This window comes from Chamaea fasciata, unplaced genomic scaffold (genome assembly GCF_029207755.1).
Source record: "Chamaea fasciata isolate MVZ Bird 193981 ecotype frontalis unplaced genomic scaffold, bChaFas1.0.hap1 SCAF_5, whole genome shotgun sequence".
Lineage (NCBI taxonomy): Eukaryota > Metazoa > Chordata > Aves > Passeriformes > Sylviidae > Chamaea > Chamaea fasciata.
This window is the reverse complement of record NW_027094090.1, coordinates 30,402,674-30,430,256: the sequence shown is the minus strand read 5'-3', so window position 1 is coordinate 30,430,256 and position 27,583 is coordinate 30,402,674. Positions and strand designations below refer to the sequence as shown.

General features: G+C 35.6%; 1 protein-coding gene across 3 annotated transcripts in view; it reads right to left on the bottom strand.

Moving 5' to 3' along the window:
- ARID2 (AT-rich interaction domain 2) overlaps positions 1 to 27,583 on the bottom strand; it is a 93,586-nt gene that overhangs the window by 30,605 nt on the left and 35,398 nt on the right. For all 3 annotated transcript variants that reach the window (XM_066183134.1, XM_066183133.1, XM_066183135.1), the window contains 5 exons: positions 9,089 to 9,222; positions 8,137 to 8,355; positions 5,181 to 5,248; positions 366 to 432; positions 31 to 281 (listed from right to left, as the gene is read on the bottom strand). In XM_066183134.1, the coding sequence (XP_066039231.1) occupies positions 31 to 281; positions 366 to 432; positions 5,181 to 5,248; positions 8,137 to 8,355; positions 9,089 to 9,222 (739 nt within the window). The remainder of the gene's footprint in view (positions 1 to 30; positions 282 to 365; positions 433 to 5,180; positions 5,249 to 8,136; positions 8,356 to 9,088; positions 9,223 to 27,583) is intronic.

Here is a 27,583-nt window from a genome sequence, read left to right as displayed (position 1 = left end):
TTTGAGTTGTTCTGCTTGAAAGCACATTACCTCTGCTGCAATATTTCCCAGTGTGTCAAGCCCCAACTGCCGTAGAGAAATGAAGTGACTGTGAGCAGAGAGTAGCAGGAAGCGAAGACAAGTACGATTAGCTGCCAGAAGTTTAACATTTCCCTCTTCAAAAGAAAGATTTCGTAAAATCACTGCTATCTGAAGCACTCGCTGCCCTTCAATATCATTAATGCCCAATTTGCGAGGTGGATGAAATAAGGATTCCCAAATCCATTCTTCTGATGGAATATCTATGAAGTAAATAAATAAATTTTAGTCCTTCCCCTGCTCGATTTATCAGCATGCATGTATTAAGATTAGTCAAGATGTCTCACCTTGAGATTTGCTTCTGTCAGAAATTAGATCACGAACTTCAATATCCTCAACAATATCCTTCCAAAACTGAAGAAAGAATTAAAAAGACTTAATTTCTAGGGGCTATTTCTTTAAATATTAATTACTTTTATTTCTATTATGTTAAAATATTGAAATAAGATTAAAATAATTGTTCTTTAAAAATTTCCAAGTACCTTGATTAATCTGATTGTAACCAAAATGCAAGATGTTCAGCACTTCACATTAAGAAACTCTTCCCTTCAAGCACCAGAAGTGTGCAGTCACAATGAACCAACATGACCACAGAAGTGCTTTGCTGAAGCACATACTGAAACTATGGGACAGTTTTCCATACACCAGCAGAAATACAGCAATTACAAATGGAAAAAAAAGTACAGTTCATCTTCCTTCATCTCCTACAAACAAGGCAGAATAAGGTGACTCCTCCCAGTCTCAGTAGATCTTAAGAGTCCTGCAAGAAGTTGCTATTTGGAAAGACTTCTTAAAGCTGCTGCTGTGTTTCCTACTTCATCATAACACAACAAAAAGAGAGAAACAACCACCACCATCACAAAAAACCTTCATAAATATAAGCAAAGCAGAATGCTTCAGCAGACTGGAATTGAAATTACTTTACAAATTTATGGCCTGGTCTGTAAATGGTTGTTTTGTTGCTAGTCCTGTTGAAATTCAGGAATTAATCAAGGAATTAAGGTTTTCAAACTAATAAAAATGCATATTGTGATGTATAATAATATAAAAATATATAATGACACATGCATTCTAATGTGTATATTTGAACAAAGATACAAACCCTCCTTTGACTAATAAAAATTTGTACATTTCTTTGATTCACCAATGAAGTACCACTCCTCTTTTGACTATAATCACAGAATAAAACCACCAATAAATCTGGATAAAAAGGGAAGGATGGGAAGTACAACCAGCTGAACAGCAGGAGAAATTTTGCTATGCAAATGTAATTACTAAATTATAGCGTTCATACCAAGCTTGACACTACTATTTTCTTGACAAATACAATACTACAGATTTTCTAAATTGGAAGGAAAAGAATTTTATTTTCACTGCAATGTTGCTAAGTGTTGTCCAAGTACTGTTTAGAAAAGAGAATTTACTTGCACAGAAAGGATTATTACTTCATTTTAGCAAAGACAAGAACAGCTAGAAAAAAGTCTTAACTTCTTACTGTTTGTGACAAATAGATTTTTCTAATTAACACTGAAGCTATCACCAAGAGCCACAGAAGGCGAAGGCATGCAGGCAAAATTCTGTTACAAGGGAACAGGTGAAACATGACAATTCTTTTTCCCACCAAAGGAACAGCAAAAGCAGAAAAAAAAAATAACGAAGCTTTCTGGGCATTCATTTGAAAAGCACATAGCACAAAGGCAACAAAAAATCAGTTCAGCATCACAAGCGGTTATTTATTCCCTACTATGAAGGATAGCTGCAATCTAATACTACATATTAATAGAAATAAACAAGACAGGGTGCACAAGTAAAGGTCTTTATCACTAGTTATTCCTATATATATATATTTAAATCATGGACTGCTAATAGAAACATAAAGCTAAAACCTGGAAGCAACCAAAGAGTGTATAACTACATGACATCCACATGCTAAGAGATAATGGACAAAGGTAAAGAACTTGATTCATATTCACAGTCTCATCACTGTCAGTAGCCAAGTCCCTTTTGAAAGAAAATGCAAAGGATTATACAGAATTCACTGCAAATCAGATCAACAAAACGACTGTCCATAACAGCAATGGACATTTGAGTCCGCAAAACATAATGTAGCAATGACTACTGATTTTCCAAGAAAAATACAAGAGCAATTGAAGAAGTCAGCTTGAGAGATGACTGTGAGAGACAAGAAAAGTGATGTTTGAAAAGTATTTCAGGTATTTAAGTGCATTAGGATCTCTCTCTGCACACTGTCAGAGAAAGATCCAGAGGATAAATGCACAGTAAATGAAAAAAATTAAAATTTATACAAAGAAGGAGGAGCTGGGCAACAAAATTTAAAAAAATCACAAAATAAAGAAAAAAAATCAGAAAAGTAAATAAGGCACAAGAACTGCATGTATGTGGATTTTGGAACTCTACAGCTAGAGAAGGTCTCAAGAAGTCCAAGAACATGAAATGCAAATCATTTGACTGAAGTAAACAGAGATGAACAGTGCATGAAGAAATGTAATACAATTTTTCATGCACTACACATCAGACACTGAGCAGCTGCTGGAGACATGAAAGAAATACCTGGAAAAACAGCTAAATGTACCCAATTATAAACATGTAATATAAACAAGCCACTCCTGAAAGTGAACTACAAGCTCACTCACAAGAGAACCTTGGTAACATGAGGATATTCAAAGCTAAGTGAAACAGACAAAAATGAGGAAGTTTCCAGAGTAGAGGAGAAAACATCTGAGCAGGATGTCATCAGAGCTTGTGGACTGGGACAACAAAACAAACAAGGAGAGATACAAAATGAATGGCTAAATGCCAGTCGTACCAATCCTTAAGTAAGGACATGCAGTCATTACAACTAGACATTTAAGCTTATTGGCAGCACCAGGAAAAGTCAAGAGGGGAGAATGTGACAAATTAACACAGCTGTAAGAGATAACAGCAGGTTCAACTTAAATAATACTCCAATTTGGACAATTAATGGAACAGATTCACTGACTAGTAAAAATATTTGATTCAGTTTAGAAGTAAGTTCTGTAAAAAGTGAGAAAATATGTCCTGCTGCAGGTAAGATAATGAAAAATATAGTTTTTTCAAACAGTTTTATATAATGCAGTAAGGACTGGGGGGTAGGGAAAGAAAGAAGAAAAGAAAGGTAATTGATTCCCTTTTAGTATAAAGAAACACACTGTTTCTCATCTTCACCTTCAACTGACACAGCAGTGATACTGGAGGACACAACTAGCACCAAAATGAGCAAACAAAAAAAAATGAAGACTAAAAAAAATGATAATATGAATGGTGAAAGGAATAACTTACTTAACAGTCGTTCTTTTTTCTTAAAATTGCAAAAGCACATTTAAAAAGTCCCAAAAACAAACACCAAAACCAGACATGCAACCACTAGGCTGATAATCAAGTATCTCTCTCCTACACAGGAGGGAGTTTTAACACAGCCACAGATGCAACACAAAATAAATTACTTCCAGTAGTAAGGTCAAACAAATGCTTGCAGTGAGATGCTCTGAAAAATCTGAATTCTTGGACTTAAAGATAATTTTACATCCGATGTTAAGATTTTCATGTGGTTTCCGAGTATTCCTGACATGCTGTCAGCAGTATTTCACTACAGAGTGGTACTATATATGTTGTAATGTCCAAAAATAGATCTTGGAGACCATCCAAGTTTTTTATTAGTAAACCTTACTGCAGTTACAGTGGTTCTACTTAAACCTTTGTTAAACATTTATAGGAACCACCTGCCCTTATAACAATTACTGAAATTTATATAATTAATGAGTATGTAATAAATTAGAATACTGTGTAACTTTAGATGTTTACAGTTCTAGACATGGTGCTTGTTGCTGCTCGAGATCAGCAACAGTCTGTGACAGCTTAGGGTGAAGTCAACATAGAAGTGCTATATGCTTCAAACAAACAAGCCCACAAGCTACAGTACTTCTGGAAATATTTTTTCAGTGGAAAAGGGGAATTTCAAAGATTATGAAACATTAATCTTTACACTCAAGTTTGGAAAATTTGTATCACATTTTCAAGTCCATATACTCACAAATATCAGAGCTCAGCTTTCTTGGTTTTAAGTTTACTTAGAAAACGTCCATTAGGGAATCTATTCACTGGTATTTCAACAATACTTATCAATTAACTAAAACTACTTATGGTCCAGCTTGTTCCCAAACTGAGTTACATAAAAATAAAACAAAAAATACATGAAGAAAGCTCCCAACAAATATTGTTCTGTAATACTGGTAAGATATTTCAGTATATGAAACAATTATGGACTTGAAAAGGAACCTGGCTTTATAAGGAACTCAGAAGATAATCTCTTCACATTTTTCTTTAATAAAAAACGTAAGATATTCAAATATTTTTTAATCCAGCTTTCTTCTATTTCAGCCACCTAAATCACCAGCGGTAATTTGATTCAAAGAAATTGCATATCATAGTAAATACATTGAAATATGAAATCTCTTTCAGCTACAATTCATGCTCTTATTCACCTAAAAAAGTTCACCTAGAATAAATAACCATTTGTACAAAGAAACTTTAGTTCTATTTTTACTTAATTACACAGCTTGTACAGTAGCTCATGCCCTCTAGTGGAAAGATTTAAAAAGCCTTCTGCGAAAATAGTTTAACTGCAACAAACCTGCAACACTGCTAACCTAATAAAGTCTTTCTCATACGGTTCTTATGCTATGATCATAATTTTTGTAATTCAGAATATTTCTTCACTGATCATCGCAGTTTAAAACAAAACCCAAAACAGTACTGCTGGCTCTTGGTAAATACGTTGCCCAATATTCCCTTCCTTCACACATACTAGTTTCCTTATAAGAAGAAACAGGGAAACCTTTGTTCATTTGCCTATACCTACTTTTTCTTAACACACTTCTTCCTACTTATCCAAACATTTTAAGACAACTGCAACATAGTGTCCTATTATATTTAAATCAAAGGAACGAAGTTGAGAGTAATTCTAAGGACATGTGCTACTGTATCTTAGAATTTTCGATCTTTTAAAGGATTTGATACCCACCATACGCAGTACAAAATCATTTTAGTAATTTTTGAATTACCTTAACAAAATCTCTATCAGTTTTCTCCTTCCATTCTTCTCCAAATACAGCAGAAAATGATCCTAAAGCTTTAAGCACAAAAAGCATAATTTAGTAAAATAAAAAAAAGATTATCTTTTCTTAATCCATAAACTAAATAAAGATTTGAGAACATTATAGACTCTTCCAGTTTCCTTTTGTTCTTAAAAAATACTGCATATACCAGCTGAAATGTCTGTTGTCATTTAATTAACAGCTATTGCAGTTTTACAGTTTAAACTGACAGTAAGGAGTACATAAGGAAAGGGCTAGCTTGTGAATCCTGTAAAAAAACCACAGGGGAAACTTTTCCACAGCTCTTTTCCAAGAGTCAAGATGACTGCTCTATTTTCATGCTCACATCAAGAACTGTTTTCCATGTGCACCGTGTAAGCACAAACACTACTGTAGTAATTAAACAAATTCCCACTTACGTTTTCTAAAAACCTCAACAATAATAATATTTTGACAGCATTCAATTGAAACTCAATATTTAACCAAGACCAGTAATGCATGTTCTTGGCAGTTTGATGGTTTGATGGAGCCACTATCACAGCTTTTGTAATCATCACTCCTTGAAAGCAGCTAAGACTCAGTCAATCTGATTCAAATGCTGAGTCAATCCAAAAATAAACTCTGTCTTGCAATAGTCCTGTAATGAACCACTAACACATTTAAGTTAAACATTTTGGTTCATCATGTTTTCTTATTTTGTAAAAAATGCTACAAATGTCAATTCCAAAACCACATCAGCTTTCAATTCGCAGAATCCAAACCAAAGCCTCATGCAGCTCTCCAAGCTGAATATATTATAAAACGCCCAAATTCTGGGGCTGCCCCATGACCTGCAATCCAACTGTCATCTTGAAGTTTAGGAGAGGATGGGAGGGAAGCTGGTGACATATTTTACCTAAAAACACTACATTATAAATAATAACAAATATAAAACCTTAATTCTAGACAAGAAAAATCTAAAACCTGTATCAGATGAAGTTAATCAGCTATTTTTTATTGCCACCTGAAATTATTGTGATAGTATTTTCATAATGCCTGAATTTACTAATTAGAGAATTCATTTAATGATGAAATCTGGCAGATTTACCTTTATTATTTATACTATAAAACCATGTAAGTATTTCAAAACTTCATGCTTCAAAAATAAGTAAACATACTCCTGCTGTTTCTTTCCCCCATTTTTAGGGGGAATTAGTCCAATTAGTCCTCCTCATACTGCTAGGATATTTCCCTGGATTTTATCCAGAAGAAGACATAATCATGTAAAAATGAAGTTTTTCCCAGGGAATGAAAAGAGTGGGTTCATTTCATGATCATCGTTCCTCTCAGCTTTACCTCAAATATTTTTCAAAAAACACTAATAGAGACAAACTATGGAATAAATCTGTTCTTCAAGAACTACAGGAAACACTGTCTACCCCTACAACATCCAAAAAATCCTTAAATAGCAATTTAAAACTCAATTAAATTACTTGCAAATTCCTAAATCAATATAAGCTTCATCAAAAGAACAGGGGAGTGATGGTAACCTCAAAAATCTAGAGAGCAAGCATTCTGGAATCATATGGAGGAGTAAGTTTGCCTTTAGCTTTCTTTCAAATATTTTCCTTTGAAAGTTCTTGTGACTGGACTGGATGCAAACACTAAATGACCAAGGTCTAACCCTATCTGAAGGACACTGAAAAATGTACAAATGGAAAGAGCAAGAGAGAAGCTGGAGGACACTAATGCAATACTGGGGGGAGAAGGGGGGAGCTACAAATCATTATGGAAAAATGCCAATGACAAAAAAAACCCAACTAAACCATATGCAATGGCTAATACCGCTTCTTCCCCAGAGTTTTAAAACAGAATCTCTGACTACCATACTATGTTTATGCTTACACATGCAAAGTAGAGTCATACTCAAACAGGTATGATCGTCCGTGCTATCAGACTTAATTATGCCTGGCTGAAAAGGCTCCTTTGAGCAATTTTTAATGGAGGCAATTTCTGAATTTCAGAATAAAAAAAAACAACAACCAACCAACCAACCAAGAAACCCCCACAAAACCAAAAAAGCAAACAAACCAACCATAAACAAAAAACCCCACCAAAACAAACACAAAAAACCCCAACAAAAAACAACAAACCCCCCCCCAAAAAAAAAAACAAAAAAAAAACCAGCAAACAACCAAAATAATACCTGGTAAATACTTCCTCCTCACCACCCTAAGATAAAAGCTACGCTGTTATGATTTTACAATGACTTAGGTTAACTTATGTTTTGCTCCTCTCTGGAGAGGAAGCCATTAACAAGGAATAATTATGCATGGAGGCATTTTTTTCACACTGAAAAAATCTGAAGAATTTATTTCACATACTTTAGTATTTTGATGGAATCAACTCTCTTTTGAAATTTATGTGCTATCACATTAAATAATTCTGAAAATCAGATTAAGACTTTTCTCTCTTGAGCTTTATAATCTGAATTTCACTACAGTTAAACGTGCAGTGAAGTATCAGGACAAAAATGGTACCAAGTCATTGTTTTCGGACTACCTTTTCCTAATTTTTAAATCTGCAATTGCCATTAAAAAGAATTATGAAAAGTCAGCATGGTCCAACAAATTGAAAAGGAAACAGTAACACACTACAAGCTGATGAAAATCCAATGCTGTAAATTTAGCATCCTGAACAACTGAATTTTACTATCAAAAAACTAATTCTTACATTTCACTAACCCATTCAATAAATTTTTAAATTTCCTAACTTAAAAGGTATTTGTTACATCTGATAAAACCTGTAATGTGGCCAAGGTAAAGAGGAAAACCAGATATTTTACCATGAAGTATGTTATTAACATTTTAATTATCATGAGTTGTGAAAGATGCTACAACAGTTATGGACTCTTTCTGTTGCAAAAGTGTTGTTATATACTTACTGTCATCAAACACCCCAGCATTTGCAAGCAGTAAAGTGATGATTTTAGGGTCCTTTTCAAGCTGCATAACATGCTTGCTTTCATTTGAAAGAAGAGTACACACATTAATTGCAAAGTCCACTTCATTTGGGAGTCCAGATAATAGTGAAAGCACCAACTTATTATAGTCATTTGGTGAGTTTAAGTCCATAGACAGCCCATAGCTTTGACGAAGATAATCTAAATTAAAAGAAAAAAATCATGTTTTCACAGCTACACTCATTAATATTGAAACAATGCATTAAGCAATATTACTGCAAGAAAGAATTTTGAGAAAGTTTGTTTGTAACTTATTGCAGTCTTTAACAAGTTTTTACAGTATTCAATGTATTTTTTTTTTCTGGCTAAAATGTGGAACCCATTCCACTTTGCTGTGTAACCTTCTGGTTACATTATCGGCTCCTTTGCCACCTCCAGAACGCAACACTACAGCACATTCTCCCAAAGAAAAGCCTACAGAACAAGCTTTAATTAAAGCAGAATGGAACTGTAATACAATTTTAAGTTAATTCCTACACAACAAATTACATGTCCATTCCACCAGCTTCTAATTTAAAGCTTAAATAATTGTAGGCTCAATTCAGGTATTTGACTGTAGAGAAATGAGAGACTGAAAGTAACACACTGCAAATTTTCAAGGTAAATTTTTTCAAGACAAGTAACTACACAGTTCTACTAATTAGCAAGGATAATATTTGTAACGAAGACAAATAGCTTATGGATTTTAATACTTTTTTGTTGTGGTTCACAGTGGAAAGGTTTTAGAGTGTATTAAACTAATCATTTGAATGTCCTACAGATTTGATGCTTTTAATAATATTCCAAATTTATCTAGGCACTATGTCTGTAGCCTGTCAAAATAAAAACGCATACACACACAAAGAAAATAGAACTTTTACCCTCAAGAATTTACCTGACACACTGTGTTGCTGGTAGTTATAGGAAGTTGGAATTGCACCAATAGGAAGTTGTGGCTTTGGATTGCCTGGTTGTACCTCATCATCCTCCTCCCCAAAATGATGGACTTTTTCATACTTTTCTAGATAACTGAAATAAAATTATAAAAAAAAGTGGGTTTAGTACAGCTAAATCTTTCATTCCAAAAGCAGAACTGCCTGCAATTCTGTAGAAGGAATTGCAAGGAAGCAATCTGTAGAAACATGGAGATTTACTGGAAACAATCATCAAAGTGCTAAAAAACAAAACCTGGGTCAGAATGACAACAGGTGTCAGAGAAAACGCAGATATGTGTAATTACTGCTTTAGATACCAAATTTTTCACAATTTTCAACAATTCTTAGATAAATTGCAACAAATTGTGCCCCTTTGTCACTAAGCATGTTTTTCCAAAATCAGCTTTGCTACCCAAAATAACTCTGCAGGTGAAAGTATCATAAAAACTACTCTGTGCACATTACCAATACATATACCAAGGTCGTCCAGAAAAATATTTATTTCTCTTTGCCTTGTTTAAAGAGAAACTGTACATAGGATACCAAGAGCAGCAATTCAGGATCAGAACTCGAGAGTCACAGTTGCAACTAATAACTACTGGAAATCCCTTTGAACCCCTTAAGAAAAAAAAAAAAAAGCTGATATACTATACAAAAAATGGACTTTAAGCACAGAAATTATATATACAAAAAGTAAACAGCCAAGCAGCTTGGTAAATTAATTATCTCAATGACAGTTAATTTAGCATTAAAAATGTAACTTTTAGAACTTTCTACACTCCAATATATAAAGTCAACTTAAAATACCCACTGTAGCCTTAACTTCAAGTGGCATGTAGTTGAAAACTCTTCACGAAATTAAGTCAAGATCAAAGCTGCCTAAATTTACAGATTTTAATTGTGCTGAAAAATTACAAGGCCAAGTCAATGAAATCATAATAAAAATACTGTAAAATCAGAAAATAATTTAAAACAGTTATATTTCTTTGTATATACTAAAATGTTTAATATATATGTAAGCTTTTTTATAATTTTTGTCAGTAGACAGACACTGAAGTAATTAACTCATGGTAAATCAGAAAGATTTTAAGGAAAAAGTATTCCCACTGACCTCTGAGTCAGTAATTATGTCATTATGTCATGAAGTGAGGTATCAATGACATAACCATACCTTTAACATGTTAGCAAACACATTTTTTTCTTGAGAAAAAAGCACATTTCAGAAGAAAGGAAAGATATCAGAGCTAATAAGGCAAATCACACGCTGTATTGTATCACATGCAAATACCACTCGTGTCTGACTAGAGTTCAGGACATTCCAAGTACTACAGATGTTATTGTTACATGAACCACTGCCATAGCCCCCTCCTTATTACATAAACTCTTGAGTGAGTTAAGTAGTCAGCAAAAATCTTCCCTGCACAATCACTTGCTTTTAGGGATTGTAAAAGACTAAAAATTACACTTAAATATGGTTGCTTTTACCTTTAAACTAAAAATCCTCATTTATGTGAGTTAAGTTTCAACTGAGTATCTGCAAAGAAAGTGAAACCTTCTAAAATTGTTTTTAACTCTTTTAAAGTCATAGCTCAACACTGTCCTAAAATCTAAAACCTCAGTTTTCTCTTCCCCTAGATTTCCTTACCCTTTTATCCCACTTCTTTCCCTTAGCTTACATCATATATCCAGAAGAATCAAATCTGTAATCCAATAAATTTAAATTAACAGAGCCCATGCATTTATGGTCAAGACCAAAAAATTCAAAGACAGCCTGACCTTCCCTTTTTCTGTCCAATCACTCACTCTTCAGAGAGTTCATTCAGAAAAGTAGGAGGATTCTACACTGGCTTTTCAGTCATTTTTCAAACTGAGCAGGGGTGAGATGAGTACTAGATCTGGTGCAGGGGAAAACAGCAGGTGTACATAGCCAAGGATGCCACATGTACCATATCTACACTGGCGGAAGCTACAGTGCTGTAACTTGTCTAATAAATGCTGGGGCTAGAGCTAATTTCCTCAGAATTGTTGTTCTGAGTCAAAGCTTGAGCTTAAAACAGTTTCATTATTAAAATAAAATTTCATAAAAACATTTAGTAAGATGAAGTAAAAATCCCTATACAGAAACACATTTGGTACTCAACATACAATCTGCAAACTATTCTGGACTTGCCCATTCCACCAAGACCAAATAGCTACTCAAGCATTAAAAAAGGAAAGCTGTATATATCATAAAATAATTCATGTTGTTCCATAGTGTTATATGGAACATATATACTTAACCTTAAGCTTTTCATTAAAGCCATGTCCAAGCCAAGCTAAAAATATGAATACCCTAGATGTTCTCCTCTGTTAATATCTACCTTATTAAAATGTGTTAAAACAGTTCCACTGAAGTTTTAGATTCAAAGTTCAAGAATCTACTTTTCTTCCCTCTCTGAAAAAATTTGGGGTACATATTAAAAGACCTTTGCAAACTAAAACGGTCATCATTTGTTCAGTGTTGACAACTGTCACAAAATTCGCACAGATGTCTTATTAAGCATTTCACAGGAAACCAGGATTCAAATTACCTTAAAGTGATGATCTCATTTTTCCCTACGTCAACGCAAGGATCAACTTCACTTTACTAAATTCTCAGCTCTTTATATTGTTATTCAATTTACCAAGGTTCCACCTCTTCAAAGAAGAATCCTTCTTTCTTATCTCACCCCAAACTATCAAGTTTGCTGAGGAAAAGTCAAAACTGAAACAGAATAAAGCCCTCAATAATCCCAAAGCATCAGTTACGAAGGCTAAACCCTGCCTTCCTCCCATCCCAAGAAAAACCCAAACCTCAAACCAGGCAACAAAATTACATTCCCCACCTCTAACACAAACACTTTATTCTCTTTAAGATATTCCTAGTGTTGAGGAGGATGTTGCACTGTTTGTCAATCCATTGCATGTAAGAGCACTGTAATATTAAATTTCAACTATAATAACCAGACTGTAGTAGACTCTTCAGAATGATTCCTTTATGCTACATAAGTACCAGCTGTACAGACCTCAATCCTCCAAACATTCCTTTTATTTCCTGCAGAGAGAATGCATGACCTGGAATTTCAGTGTAGAGAAGCAGCTAATTTGCAAATTAGCTTGTACATGAGCTTTACTAGTCTTAAATTCTAATCTCAACAGGCTGGCATACAGCTACTACGCAAACAGCAGAACAGTTTAGCATAAACACACGTCTTGCTCTAAATATACAAGAAATTTAAAAATAATAAATAGAGCTTTTCTATTACTGAAAAACAGTTGTGCAAATGCTCATATGTTACAGGCAGTTGCAAAGGCTAATTTCATGTTTCAAAACAACTTGGACCTGTAGCTATAGGCTAGAAAGGTATACTTTGATCATAGAAAAAGATTTTCTGAAATTCAAAATGCCTTCCTAATTTCACAAAGTCACAGGTAGTATACATCAACAATAACAATCTTCTAAACTTCTCTTTTAGTTTCAATACCAACTGAACAATTAGGTCCCGACAAAGAAAGATGCAGCTAGTACGTACAAAAAAGAATTAAAGTGACTAACTAAATGAAAGACCAGAATTAAATTACTAATGAAACAAACAACATATATGTTTTTAAAAAGTCGTCTAAAAAGCCCACTTAAGCACCATGTTGAAGCCTTGGTGAAGATGGAGCAATAAGGAAAACTCTCTTCCGTACACATGTGGAAGGATGTTCCACACTGTTAGCATGGCACTCTGGTGTTATCCATTGGACAAATGAACCAAAATATTCAAGAAACTGAAATGCAATTAAACCCATTCACAGCCACTCCTGGCCTTTCAGTTTGGATCACTCCTCTGTTCAGAGAGGTTTAACTTAAATTTAAGAAATAAATAAATGGAAGAATAAATACATTTTTAAAAAGCTACACACCCCAAACAAAACCAACACTACCACTACTCCCCAAAAACAACAAAACACACAAACACCTCTGATGAATAGCTAGAACAACAGGATATACCAAGCATTGAAAAATCAGAAAATACGTGGGCAACCCGAGACAGACATGTGCAGACTGGTTGAAGGGCAAGTGATTTCAATGTTTTCTGAAAACATGGTTACTTTAAGGATCTCTTGATTTGGAAATCAAAAGATCATATCTCTTTGAAAATCAAATTAACGTATTACACATTCTGTTCCTCTGACAGCAATAAGTCACTTTGTGACTTATTCATTCAGGTCTATAAGAAAAACATTCTACAGAGATGAGTAATATTTTTGTCCATGAAAAATACTTATGAAGTAACAACACAGGTTTTTATTCAGCCCAGTGATTTTTAGGCTTCTTTTCGGATATTTGGGAAAAAATACTAACAAAAAAAAAAAGCTACACTAGGTACATCTAGGGGCATGTATAATTTACTATAAACAGTAGCCCTGAATGGGCTTAGAGTATACAAGAAATTGGTTTATGTAACAGTATAAAACATCTGGCTGGTTTGGATATTTTGTCTCCCTTATACCAGGACACAATAAATGTGCTCAATATATATTAAACCAATGTCTGGCAAAACGTGACATGTGCAAACATGAACTATCACAGTCCAACTATCAGTTTCCTCCTCATCTTTGTATTCAGCTGAAGAGCAAGCAGGTACCATTTCTACCACAGCTCTCCACCTCACCTTTCTTGAAACTATCTTCCTAACAGCATTAGTAGTGGGGAACTGACTACAAGACCTTGCACCATTTCAGTTTGCCTGAACACCGCCCATTGTGATGCAGGACAGACATGCTCTTCCTGCTCATTCACTTGTACTCCCCCTCTCCCTCTCTGCAATACTATTAACAACATCCTAGATAATCATGAGACAAAATCCTGACTGTAATAACGATTTCACACTATGGAATATTCCAATTTGTATTACTTTAAGTGAGAATTGTTGCATATAGTCTCTCTTTGACCCTAGTTCAACATGATTTGCTCCAAACTCAAGGACTAAGAACTCATGACAGTTCACAAACTTGTGGTGCCATTTAAAAGCTGCAATCTTTTAAAAAAGATACCATCTTTATTAGAAACTTCACTGCAGTCCTATAGCTTGAATCTATGCCTGATAAAGTCACTTGAAAATCCAATCCATTTATGAAGCCTTACAGCAGGCAGTATTTTAATCCCACAGAAGACTGTTTCTCAGCTGGGCCAAAGCATTTAAGCCTGACTCTGCTGCTGCTGGCACACATAGCGGAGACTGGTGCCACACACCAGTGCCACACACTGCAATGAAACTTCTGCTTAGAACTTAACAAAGCTGCTGCTGCAGCTGCCTCAAGTAATGTACCACTCATTTACTCATCTCATAGATGTTCACTTACTAAATTCCTGTCCCAAGAATAACCCTAAGCAGTTTCTGAAAATGGCAAACACTACAACCTGCTACAAGGCTCTGCTCAAACTTTTAGTGTACACCAACAAACTGCCTCAAGTTTGATTTCATGTCTGAGTGTTTTGCCAGTGTCATCAGCAATCTTTTCAGGTTGTTTTGTTTTTTTTTTTTCTCCTGGCCCTGAGGGCACAGCGAATTCCAATACAACAGTTAAACCCAATTATTGTCAGAACTGATGCTTGCTGCTGAATCCTTCAAAAACAACATTTGCATTTTCCATCCTCACCTTGTCTCCCTCAGAAAATGACTACCTCATATAAGGCTTTCAGTGAAACACTGCACACATGATTCTCAGCATTATTTGTTTGATTTCTGGTTTACTGTGACCACCTCATAGGACAGTCTGACAAACCAAGACTCTTAATGCTGCACTTGGCCAGCCTGCCAGATGAATACAAAACTCCAATAGCTGTGCTTTTCAAACTCTTGGAGGTGTCTCACAATGTGCATGCAGTACACTGTTCCAACCAGACTGTGCTGTTTGGAATGAGGCCCCATGCAGGCCCATCAGACCACACACACCATACCAGGGGTTCTACCATCCAGCCTCCATGCTGACAGATTCTGTCACACTTCAGGAGAATTGTGAGCAAACTGAGAAGGCCCTGAGCAGATTAAACAGCCCAAGCCCTTTATACATAATCATGTACAAACTGCAAATGCATTTAAATGGAATTTAAATATGTTAAACTTTTGTACCACATTTTGTAACACGAGACTACGTGATAGATGGTCCAGTTTGCAGCAATTTTTGTTAACCTTTGCTGGAAGAAGTGTAGAAGTTACAAGCATCAGCAACCCTCCAAGTTTTACTTTGTTAGACATTACAAGAAGAAAAAGATCCAACGCTTCAAAGAAAAAATAAATCATTCAAGTAAATGAAAATACCTTGTTAGTATCTACAGGAACACTGAGAAGTAAGAAATTAAGGTACTATTTTATGTTTTCATACTAATAATGCTCCAGTTTGGAAGGGAAATAATAAAATATATGACACCCAACTAAAGTGCGTACACTGGAGTGCAGTTTCAAAAGACTTTGGTGGCTGGAGGATGACATCAGTCTCTGAAGAAACTGCACTACCAGCAACTCCAACAGATTCTAGATAAATACTATGCTATGTAAGCTTGTCTTAATTTATTTTTCAATTTTATTCTACTTGTGATCCACAGCTGTGGTCCAAACTTCTTCTACAGGACTACCTCTTCTACTCCATTCTCACTGCTTCCCAAAAACAATCCAAATCCAGCACAACCTCTTACTGTTTCAGTGGCAGCTTGATCAGACCCATGGCTTCACATCCAGGAATATCTGAGCTGTACAATTACTAACAGTATTAATTCTCCAGTCTTTATCTTTTCAACAAAGGCAATTCCCAGACATACTCCTCTTACTAATACTATAGTCACTCTGTTTCCATCTAGGATGACAGCTCATCAAATCTCAAGTATAATTGCAGTCTGAGTTCAGCTCTTCAAGCAAAACATCAGAACCCTCTAGATTTGTTATTATCTCCATCACATTTTCACAAATTCTTGAAAAACCCCAAAGTCAATCTATTTCGAGAAATAATCTACAGTACTGTCTAGATTTCTCCACAGTGCCTGAACACAAGAGTATCTGAATGGGAATGATGCACTAACACAGATGGTACCAAGGAAGGAACTCCTGTAGGCCCACGTAGGAAATTATAACTAAGCATCGTGTGGTGTGCCCATTGCACACTCACAACATACTACTGCCCACACCAGCCTCTTGATTTCAGATCACCACCAAAATCCCAAACAACAACGCATTATGTAAGCTACTACAACAATTTCAAGTATTCATGTATCCACTGCAAAGCTGGCGGCAATATAAATGTGACAGTAATACTAAAATGTTCAACTAAATACAGCTTCTGACATAGCATTAGTTATAAATACTGCGTCTTGTAAAACAAAGTCTGCACAGAATGCAAAACTTGTCTTCAGTGAACACTATTTAGGCCACTAAGTGAAGTATCAAGGTAAATACAAAAAATAAAATAATGAAATACAATAAAATAAAATAATTTGTTTATGTGGATTCCTTCACAAATATATCTCAGGACTGGATCATGTTTTGTCAACAGATGTATTTATCTAGTAAGTATATTTAATGATATATATGTATAAAACACATATTTACTTTAAACAAAAATCAGAACAAAGTTATCATTCCTACCCAGCATGATAATTTAGAGCACGTTTTAAAGACGGGGGTTTCCATTAAGAAATAGTGGTTTATATTTCGTCGATACTAAAGCTAAAAATCTATTAGATACTCCCAAGATTAGAATCAAGCACAAGCACATTAAACACATTACAGATTTTGACCACCAGAGATTAATGATCACATGTTCCAGAAGTATTTCCTGAGACGAGCATCTATGAATATGAAGATATTTTAATGCAAACACACAAGTAAGCATTTAATGGATATTGTGTATGAAGTTGTGTAACTTTGATAATGGTGAACATGAATAGCTGTTAAACTGACCTACATAAGTAACCTACAAATATTTCACTACCCTATGAAGAAAACCACATGTATTATAAACAAGGATAGCTTCATTCAACCATTACTTTTCTTATGATTTAACTATTACAAAATTTAAATTGGAGAAATTTGAGAAATGTGTGTGTGTTCAGGTAGCACAAAAGAAAGCAGAGAAAGAAACATTTGTTAGAGGAACACAACATTCTATCAGAGCACAAACTGAAGAGCTGCTCTCACTAAACAGAAAATTTCTACGTCAATTCTGTCTTAGATTTTTTTCCCAAATTCAGGATGCAAGCTGACCTTGCACTACATAAGATTAAGAAAGTGATACCCTGTTTTTTTTTAGTTTAACAGTTGCATTATTGAATATGCAAATAGAGAGAGCTAGCATTTTTTCACAAGAACAGTTGACTTTCACGGACTTCATTACACTTTTCAGAGAAACCTGACTAGGGGTGTTTGTACGCAAGGAGCAAATTCTTTAATTTTGTGTCTGCTAAGCATTACACTGAAGTTATCTTCACAACAATAATGCCCTGAATTTATCCCATCAAGAATCCCCAGTTCTCTGACTTTCTCTCGAACCATTATAAATAACACAGCTTGCTATATTATCACAGATGGCAATAGCCACTTACCTTGTCTATTCAGAATAAATTTATCCTACAAAGGCATAATCTGGCGAAATACCACAGCACATGAATGGTCACACATCACATGCTTACTATTACAATTACACACTTAAACCACTTTGCTAAACTGGAATCTGGCTCATCTGCAAAGACTTGCCTACTTCTTTTCAACTGCAAATACTTACCTTGCACATTTTTGGAATTTAGGAATATTAAACACTTTTCAAACTGCAGGAATAAGAAAAAATACTCTTTGAACTTAAAAATAATTAAAATTATTAAAAATTTTACAACCTCATTTTTAAAATATTAAAAATATTTAACTTTTTTTTTAAAAAATTGAAAATATTAAAGATTTGTAACACCTCATATTTGTAAGTATACCAACAGAACTGCTGCTTATGGATATTAATCAAACACCACTGACAAAACATGTCAGCTGTTTCTGGAATGAGGTGTGGAAGTCCAGACTATACACAGTCAAAGTACTATCTTATTGGAAAATGGCCCTTTCCCCCCTGCCTACTATTAATCCATACTCTTTGCTACGCTCTCGCAGTGCTTTGACAAGAAGGGCCAATAAGCTCCCGTAGCAAGCCTGGGAATTAGAAGGATATTTTACAAGAGCACAATAATTGTAGATTTAAATATCATGAAAACAGCAGCCTAGAAATAGCTTTTCTAGATTTTGGCAATTGCTCTAGCCACCATGGTAAACATTTCCACAATACTTTTTCCAGTGTTATTCAACAGTTACTAAAAAAACCCAGAACCATAAAACACAGAATAAAAATACGGAATTTACTGACTCCTAATGCTTGTAGTCAGTTTCTTAAATTTATTGAATTTACAATCATTTATTAGAAACTTATTGCCATGCCATTTTTTCACCTCACATAGCTATGTGTAATTTCACCACCACTTTCTGCACAAGATTGGGCAACTTTAGTAGCTGCACTTTTCTTCTCTCATCACAAACCAATCTTCTCCTGCAATTAAATTTATTTACAATTTCTCTGCCAAACTGTATTCCGCACTCTGACCACATAATCAAAGTACATCTACTAGTTTACATGTCCTTATTTATGTGGTAAATCAAACAAAAATAAGGACATTAATTAATTGAACACTCCACCAGATAGATCAAATATTCATGAAAAACGTAAGAAGGGAATGAAATAAAAATCTGAATAAGAGCCTTGGGAACGAGTACTTTCTTTGTCTCAAAATATTTCCAGAAATCAGTTTGTAAAAATGAATGCAACTGGACCTTCATAAAAACATTCAATATAAAAATATCTGTATGCTTTGAATGAGTACATAAATACATAATATACATACACATAAAGTAATAATAATGACCAATTTCACATTTTTTGATCACCTAACAATATGCATATATTATATGCATATAATATGTACATATATATATACACATACATATATATATATGTATATATATATATATGTATGTATATATATGTATATATATGTATATATATGTATATATATGTATATATATGTATATATATGTATATATATAATATACAGTTAAAAGTATCCCAATGCATTCTGAGAATGCAGCCAAGTGCAAATTTAGAAATGATGATAAAGAGGTAATGAATTGATTTAGCTGTCTAAAATTGTAGAGGCAACACATCTATACCGGTAAAATCAACAGTGCTGTGAGCATTCCTGTGCATGGAAATGAACTGCCTGTACCACTAAACTATTAAACAAGTGCCCAAAACAACTTCTGTCCAGGCCAATTAGCATTCTGTCAAGCAATTTGAAGGCACCATTCAGAGAGCCATCCTTGGTAAGAGGACCAGCCCCAGAAGTAACTTTGGATATAACTACCCTGTTTTGGGGCTATGACTACAGACCTGAGCTGTGTTATGTCAGCTAGCCTCAAACACACTTAATTCACTAATATAGCCAGAGAATCACTGAATGCTACACAGATGGCCTCCAGCTTAACATTAATTCTGATAAAGCATGAGGAAAGCAGAATGACAGATGAAGTGTCACTCCTTCAGAAAACATTTTAGAATAACTGACACAATAATCATGAAGAATTTATAAGCATTTTCCTTTTGCTTTTTACAAGTGTAATGTAAAGCTATTAGAATGTACACAAAGATAAAAGAAAGACAACAAATGGGCATGATGAATACAGCTAAAGCCCAAAGATCAGATTTCCTGTTGGAAAATACCCATCTCAGTCACTGAAGATAATTACTGCAAACTGCTTTAAAGGCAGAAGGCAGAGAATTTTGGAATATCAGAATTAAAAAAAAAAAAAAAAAAAAAAACAAAAAAAAAAAAACCCCAACAGCTCTACTTTTAACAAATTACAAATCTTACAAATTACTCAACGAGAATGCTGTTGTGAAATACGTAATAAAACCACTCGAACTCTAATCTTGTAAAAAACAGACACAGATACTAAAAATGTGTTGAGCATACTGGAAGAGAAATTATTCTTTTATAGGAAGGCTAAAAAAACCACCTCAGTATCAACCATATTCAGGTATTAAGTATCAGAAAATGCCTGGAGTATGTATAGTCCCTGCTGGTGGTCTGGGGTTTACAGGAGATAAAACCTGATCCTCCACTGTGGATTAACCAGCCTTTTCAAATACTGCGTAAACCCAGTAAGGCTTATTGTATTTCTAGTATTTTGAATGGAAATAACTTCTGGGAAGATAAATGCCCTGCAATTAACATACTGTGTACCTTTTCAAGAGACACAGGGTAGGGATTTCTAAGACTTAAGAAAGTTCATTATGGAAAGCAACATAGCCACATAGTATCTGTATTAAGCAATATACGGGCAAGCAAATAAATGTTTTCCTAAATAATCATCCAGATGTTATCCTTTCTTACCTCAGAGCCTTCTACACTGTACATAAATTTGAATAGTTCTAAAGGCTGCCAACAGGTTAGCTTTGAGCAACTTGATCTAGTAAAAGATGTCCCTGACCATGGCAAGTGGGTATGTGTGTGGGGTGTGTGTGCCATGAACTATACAGCGTTTAAACTCAAAGCATTCTGATTCTGCATTATTACAGCATAATGACTGGATTTGCTACTTACATTTTCTTTACCCTTCCTTTTGACTTCTACAGTGTACAATACCTTGTTAAAACAACCAGTTTTTTGAAAACCTAGCTATAAATTCAAAACAGTGTACTTCCACAAAAAAAAGACACTTTACTTAAGTTTCCATCTTAGACCAGCATATGGTGCTAATCCCTTTCTTTAAGTACTCAAAGTTCTGAAACCAGGCTACCTCAGTGTCACATAAGCTCTGGACACATTTTGAAGATTCTTCTTCAGACCAGTGCAATCTTCTACCAAGAGGCAGAGCTCATTTCTACAAAAGCGCAAACCTTCTTAGAAATAAATTTCAAACAAGAAACTAAAAATAAATCTTCTGTGTTTTCTGCTCACATGTAACAGCCATGCTTTGCAACAGATGGGGAATAGAGTAAATCCTTAAGTAGCATAGAAAGCATTAAGCCAGTGACAACATCCAATCCCCTGGAAAGACTGTGACACAAGGAACAAACCACATAAAACAGTTTCTTTAAGAACTACCTTAGGATGATCAGTGAGCAGTTAAGTTTTAAATTGTTAGCTACTGTTTTATCTGACACGCAAAATAAACTGGTTGATGCTGTACTGTCATCAACAATGTATTTACAGGATTCCTCAAGTTGGCAGGCTGTAGAGGGAGCAGTACCTGCCAGCTGATGAGGGACAATGGTAATCCAGGACACACTGAACTGCTGATGTCAGATCCCAAAGTAGTTTAACAGTCATTTCTCCTAACAGTCTGGAATCCATGTCTTACACAAGCTGTGCTGCACTGAGCTTGACCAATATGAATATGGAATAGAGCCCATATCCAGTTTTCGTATCACTTGTGCAAGTTGCCCTCTGTCTTCACCACCAAATATGCAACTGAGCTCGTCTGGTAGTTTGGAGGGTGTTGTTCTGTTTGTTGTTTGGACAGAGACTTTCATGCCCCAAGTAATCTGAACATTTCTTCTGGGTAGCTTCCTTTGGGAAAGATATGGAAAGCATTATTACATATTTTTAGAAGTTTAAAGCTCCTGGGAGCAGGGGCATACCAGATGACTTACAACAAACTTATGCAAGATAGACAAGCAACTAACTACATTTCTGGACAGCTACTTTTTGTAACACATGCATGATTTCAAAACAACATACTGTGGCCATTACAGAAAAGAGATTGCTTTTAAAAAGAAAATCAAAGTACCTTTAGAACTGTGTGCATCAAGTTGCAGTCTATCAACATAATCTCACAAGTATTTTGTCATGCTATAGAAAGACAGAAAAAGAATCTGAAAAGACGAAAAAAAATTGAAGAAAGGGGTTTAAGACTGTAAAAACCAGTGAGATATCATGAAAAGACGACACTGATTCAGGAACTAAAGTGGAGACTGGAAGAACTCTCTGCTCTCTCTTTAATGTGCTAGGCTTATACAAGGGGGAACGAACACCCAGAAAACAAATCAAAATTATATTTTCCAAAGTTAGAAAATAAATTTTAAAAATTTAGCAAATCAAATCCTGCCAGCCAAAGAGCAGAGGACAAGGAAGGCTTTGAGAATAATCTGCTGGAGCATGCACAGTGGCAGGGAAGGGAAACCACACTGGCTGTTGGGTCAGCTGCAATGTCCCGGCAGGAGCTGACCCTGTCAGAAAGCACAGATAGAACTTTTTGTATGGTACAGATTAAGAGGTTAAGGAGAAATGAAATTACACTTACTTTCAAGGGAAACAGGGGAAGATTATAAATTGTAACAGATGAGGTAGAGAAGCCTGGAGAACACGCCTGCTAATTTCCCTCCCAGCTGCTTACAGTTACTACAATGGCATAATAGAATAGTCAGGTGAAGGTGAGCACCATATTCTTGGCTTCCTTCCCCAGCCCTGTTAATGACTGCTCTCTAAACATTAAGAACTAGTGTCATTTCACTATAAAAACTGTGAAGAGAGTGAAAAGAAAATAAAAACAATAAACCAGCAGTAATATGAAAACCATGCTTTGCCATAGGCTAACCAGTTTTGCACAGGTGATTCTACTTTTAAGTGGTATCCGTAAAAAGAGGACAATGATATGAAGTAATATACACAGGGCCTAAAAGAGCTAGATACTGCTCAACTGGAGTAGCTTATTGCACATAAATCAACACGATAAAAACGTCTCATCAAATGAACCTCCAAATCCTTTCAGGTATGGAAAGCTACTAAAAAGACCGATGGCAAAATCTGAAGTTTACAATGATTCCAAGTAGCTTTAATCAAATCTCATGCCCTTCTAGACTATCAGATTTTGTAAAATCAAACACATACAGCTTTATAAGCTCCTTTTCAGCAGTGGTATTCTTGTAAGCAGTTGCTCATCTTTCCCAGGATTTCTGCCCAGTCCTGCATTCTCTCAGCAGTCTTCTGCTACATGGCATCATAAGAATTTACACATTGAACATGATCAAGCTAAGAAATTTCTCAGTTGTTTAAAACAATTACTAGGGAGCAACAGAACATCTGCCAGGATATTCCCTCTATACTTCCTCCTGCCCCAGAAAAGGTGGGAGGAGGGCAAAAGGATTGTTGAGAGACCTTTCTTCAGCTTCCTGTCCATAATTACAAGCTAGTATTATCCTTGAGATTTTTTTTTTAAAGTAAAATAACTGAAAATTTTCAAGTGTAAAGATGATGAAAAGATATCACATCATTGCAGGTTTGCAACTGCTGACCAAAATTAGGAAATGATAAAATGCAAGTTCAGTAATTTCATGATGCAACAAAAACCCCTGTTAAAGCAGTGATAACATCATCCCTGCACTGTTGCTGCCTATGGGATGAACATGAGCTGTATGAAACAGCACATGAACAGCCCTAAAACGGCAGTTGTTTTATTTTTAGCTATGTATACATCAAAATGATGTAATATTATGAAATATTAATATCCATTAAAAAAACAAACAGGGAACATCAGAAAGGCAAAATTCAGTTATTTTATTAAGACATCAGTGAAACAACTTTAATTTTGTGAGGAAAAATCATGTCAAAAGGAAGCACAAGGAGTAACTATACTTTTGACTAGAAATGAAAGATGTAAAATATGGTATGCTATTGTAACATACAGTTAAATGCAATTACCAGAGTGCTTCAAACTTGTCTGACCTCACATTGGGTTGGATAAAAAACGCCTATGACTAATAGCCTGTGGCTTATCCAGTAACAAGGGACTATGGCTAGCTAATTAGCCCTTTCATGAACAAAAAGATAAGGAACAACCTGAATTCCATAAAAAGTTTTAATTACAAGCATACCATAGAATTCAGCCCCCACCATGAAAGTAAACTGAAGATGAAATTTCAGTATCATCCACATTTCTCCAGAGCATCAAACTTCTTTTTATTACCAGATCACTATCCCTAGAAATCCACGGAATTAGAAATCCAACAACTTCAGACTTGTCAATGCCACAACAATATTAGCCCTTTCTTAAGCAGGGTTTTAAAGTGTGATGTTTAGCAGGCATCAAGGTGTGCTACAGTGTTGGGCACATAGCACTTAAACATACAGAAGTACATTTGTCAGATATTGACCTGGGTTTTATCCTTAGACTGAGCAAACTAACATAAGGTGCTGACAGACTTGTAACTGCAGATAAAAATCAGACAACTGAAGCCATCACCACCCGGCTGCCTGCCCCTCCCTGCTGACAAATGTGGCTGCTCTCAAAGAAAGGCATCTGATGCACCCCTGAATCAGCTCATGAATCACTGATCCTTTCAGCTGTGTATTCAAGGAAGCTCAGACAATTTTACCTGAAAACAGTTAGATGGCTTGAGAGAGCTTATTTATATGCACATCTGACACCACCATTTGGAAAGTGGGACAAATGTAACATAATACCTCATAACAGTAACAGCTTGAGCCAGATGATTTCTATTACTATGTGGCTGCCAAAACCAATAGCCTCCACTATCGGCTCAGAACAGGCCCTACCAGTACTCATTTGAACACTGTGCAAGCGACACCGTTTGGGTTTATGCAGATTACACGTGTTATACCACACATTTCTTATGTGACCTTCTGGACTACTTAGTATACTATTACTTAGTATATGTGGGTTCAGATAATTTTAAATGTTATCTGAACAAGCATAAAACTAATTCATGAAATAGCAACCGCAAAGAGAGTGCAGCCAGCTGGCCTTCTCCAGCTCCATCACTTGCAATTTCTACTACAGTTTTATCCTGTGGCGTCAGGAAACAACAGATAGAGCTGTAGTTTTTTACGAAGTTCCTTCCTTGAGACAGAGGTTTTCCAAACAGGAGGTGCCACAGCCCTGCAGGGATGTCTGTGCTGCAGAGACAGAGCCTTCATCCTATCAGCCAGGCTGCCCACATAGTAATTAAACTACACAGATGTGGAGGCAAAGCATGAGCTAATTCGGCACAGACCTCTTCTGTATCCACAAATTCAGGAGGGGGCAGGGTAGCAGCTTGTATTTTTCACCTTACTATGTCTGCATATCTATACAAAGAGTTGCATCAGCAACCTACAGAGTAATTCGCCCTGGACTATGGCACAGGCAAGAGAGGGAGGAGTAGGAAGACAAGCTATCCGGCTTTAGTATGCAACATTACGTTCCAATCTAGACCCTAACTTGGTCAAATAACGTTAGGTGACACATGTTTACACTGCCTTTTGTTGTTACTGAGGGATGAGGAGTCGTTTATTGCTTTAACTACTTTGTTTTTCTTTTTAATTGCCACAGCCACACTAATAGACTCACCGAAAGGATGATACTTTAAAAATAAAGTAATTGTAACCATGTATTTATTCGCACTGACCCTCCCTTCTTCGGGCCTCCTAAGGATCATCTCAACTGTTTCATTACAACACAGGCAGCAAACACACAACGGAAAGACGGCAAAAATTTAAAGAACAGAAGCCAATTAAGCTACATATCATCTTTAAACTGCTCTAAAAATACTTAATTTGGATTCGAGTAAGGGATTTAGTCCTTAGGCTTTCCTTTAATGACATGGAAACCTTTAATCAGGTTTTCTAATGTCTCACTATTTTAAGATACGTCCCATACATAGACTGGCTTCTTTAATTAAAACCAAACCAAAGCAAAACCCTAACACAGGCTAGGAAACTATATCCATCACACAAATTAGCAGATAGAGTTAATATAAAACTGTGACTCAATTTATTAACTAGCTTCTAAAAAAATCCAAATAAACCGCACTGTTTTACTTTCAGTACAGTGATACCATTTATTACTGATAGCCAGAAATACAGTATTTTCTCTAATGAAAAGGTATTTAAGACATCAATACTTGTTAAAGTTTGTCATCTACTACACTCATAAAAACCCAAAATGCCCACAACCATAGTTTGAAACAGATAATTCATTACAAACATGGTCAAATTATTTGATTAAACAATCAACAAACAAACATTTCCTTAATGAGCTGTTCAGTGTTAAAGAAGTCTTGATAATCTTTGGGGCTCAAGCATAATTAAAAACCTGGTTTGCAGAAATCCATATGGAAGACTAACATCTCTCTTTCCCCTCCCTTTTTTTTTAACTTGCTAAGACTGACAAGTGTGGCTGATAGCAAATGAAGCAGATCTAACTGCAGCTGCTACACTGATACTTTCCCCTGGCAAAAACATTACCGCTCCCTCTGGTGTCCATCTGACCCTGTGCCAAGCTCTTCTCACACACCAGAAAACAATTCTTTTATGGTGCATAGGTGTGTATACATGAGCAGAATGACATGCGAATGTGCATACAGAGAGATTTCTTCCACGTATACTGACTGAAGCAGCTGAGTTTGGGGTCAGAAGGGCACTGAAGCTGGCACAGAGGAGAGGATATGACTGTAAGAGCCAGAAGTTACATCACATTATGCTGCCCCAGAAGTGCAGCTCCTGTTACAGTAAGTTACACTTCCCAGACTGCCCAGCCTAACACACCATTGCCATCCTTCACCCTAACTCTCAGATGTGCTACACCATCCTACTACTCATATACTACTTTGTAAAGGCTCTAACATGACAACTGCTCTCCAGTCAACCCCACTCTCTGAAAACTCTAGCAATGCCCTGCCTTTTCTTTCCTTCTTGGACTAGTTTCTTTCCCCACATCAAATTTGATGAATATACTTGATTAATAATAAATATTGGGGGTCAGGAGGTGGGGTAGTATAAAAAAAATGCCAAGGCCAGTTAAAAAATAAGTGGTGGGAGCTCACAGCTATGCACAGAAAGAAGCTGAAGCTCATTTTTTCACTACCAGTGATTCATTAGATTACTTGAGCTGATTTGTGCAACTCTTTCCCAGGTAAGTGTTATTTTATTTTCAATTATCTAAAAAGTATCTTCAAATTAAGCATGACAGATTACTTATCTAGAAAATTCTACTGTTCGTCACACCAATATCAATGATAGGAAGTTTGTTACTGGTTTTCAAGCAATACTGAAAATCCTTAGTGATATGATATGGTATGCTGGGTGCAAGCATTATTTCAAAGACTCCAATTTTATGTCCTGAAAACAGCGCCATGCGGTCAAAACTAGAAATTATAGCACTTCTTTATATGAACAGTAACACAACATTTAAAATAGTAGATGTGACGCTAAAACACAGAATCTTGACAAGACAGTGGTTTTGTACCAAAAGAAACTGAAGTGGCCCGGGATATATTAAGTCTGACCTGTGCACAAATATCTTTCTCTTAACAAGTCGAAGTATCTATACAACAAATACCTAACAAAGTATCTAATCCATTGA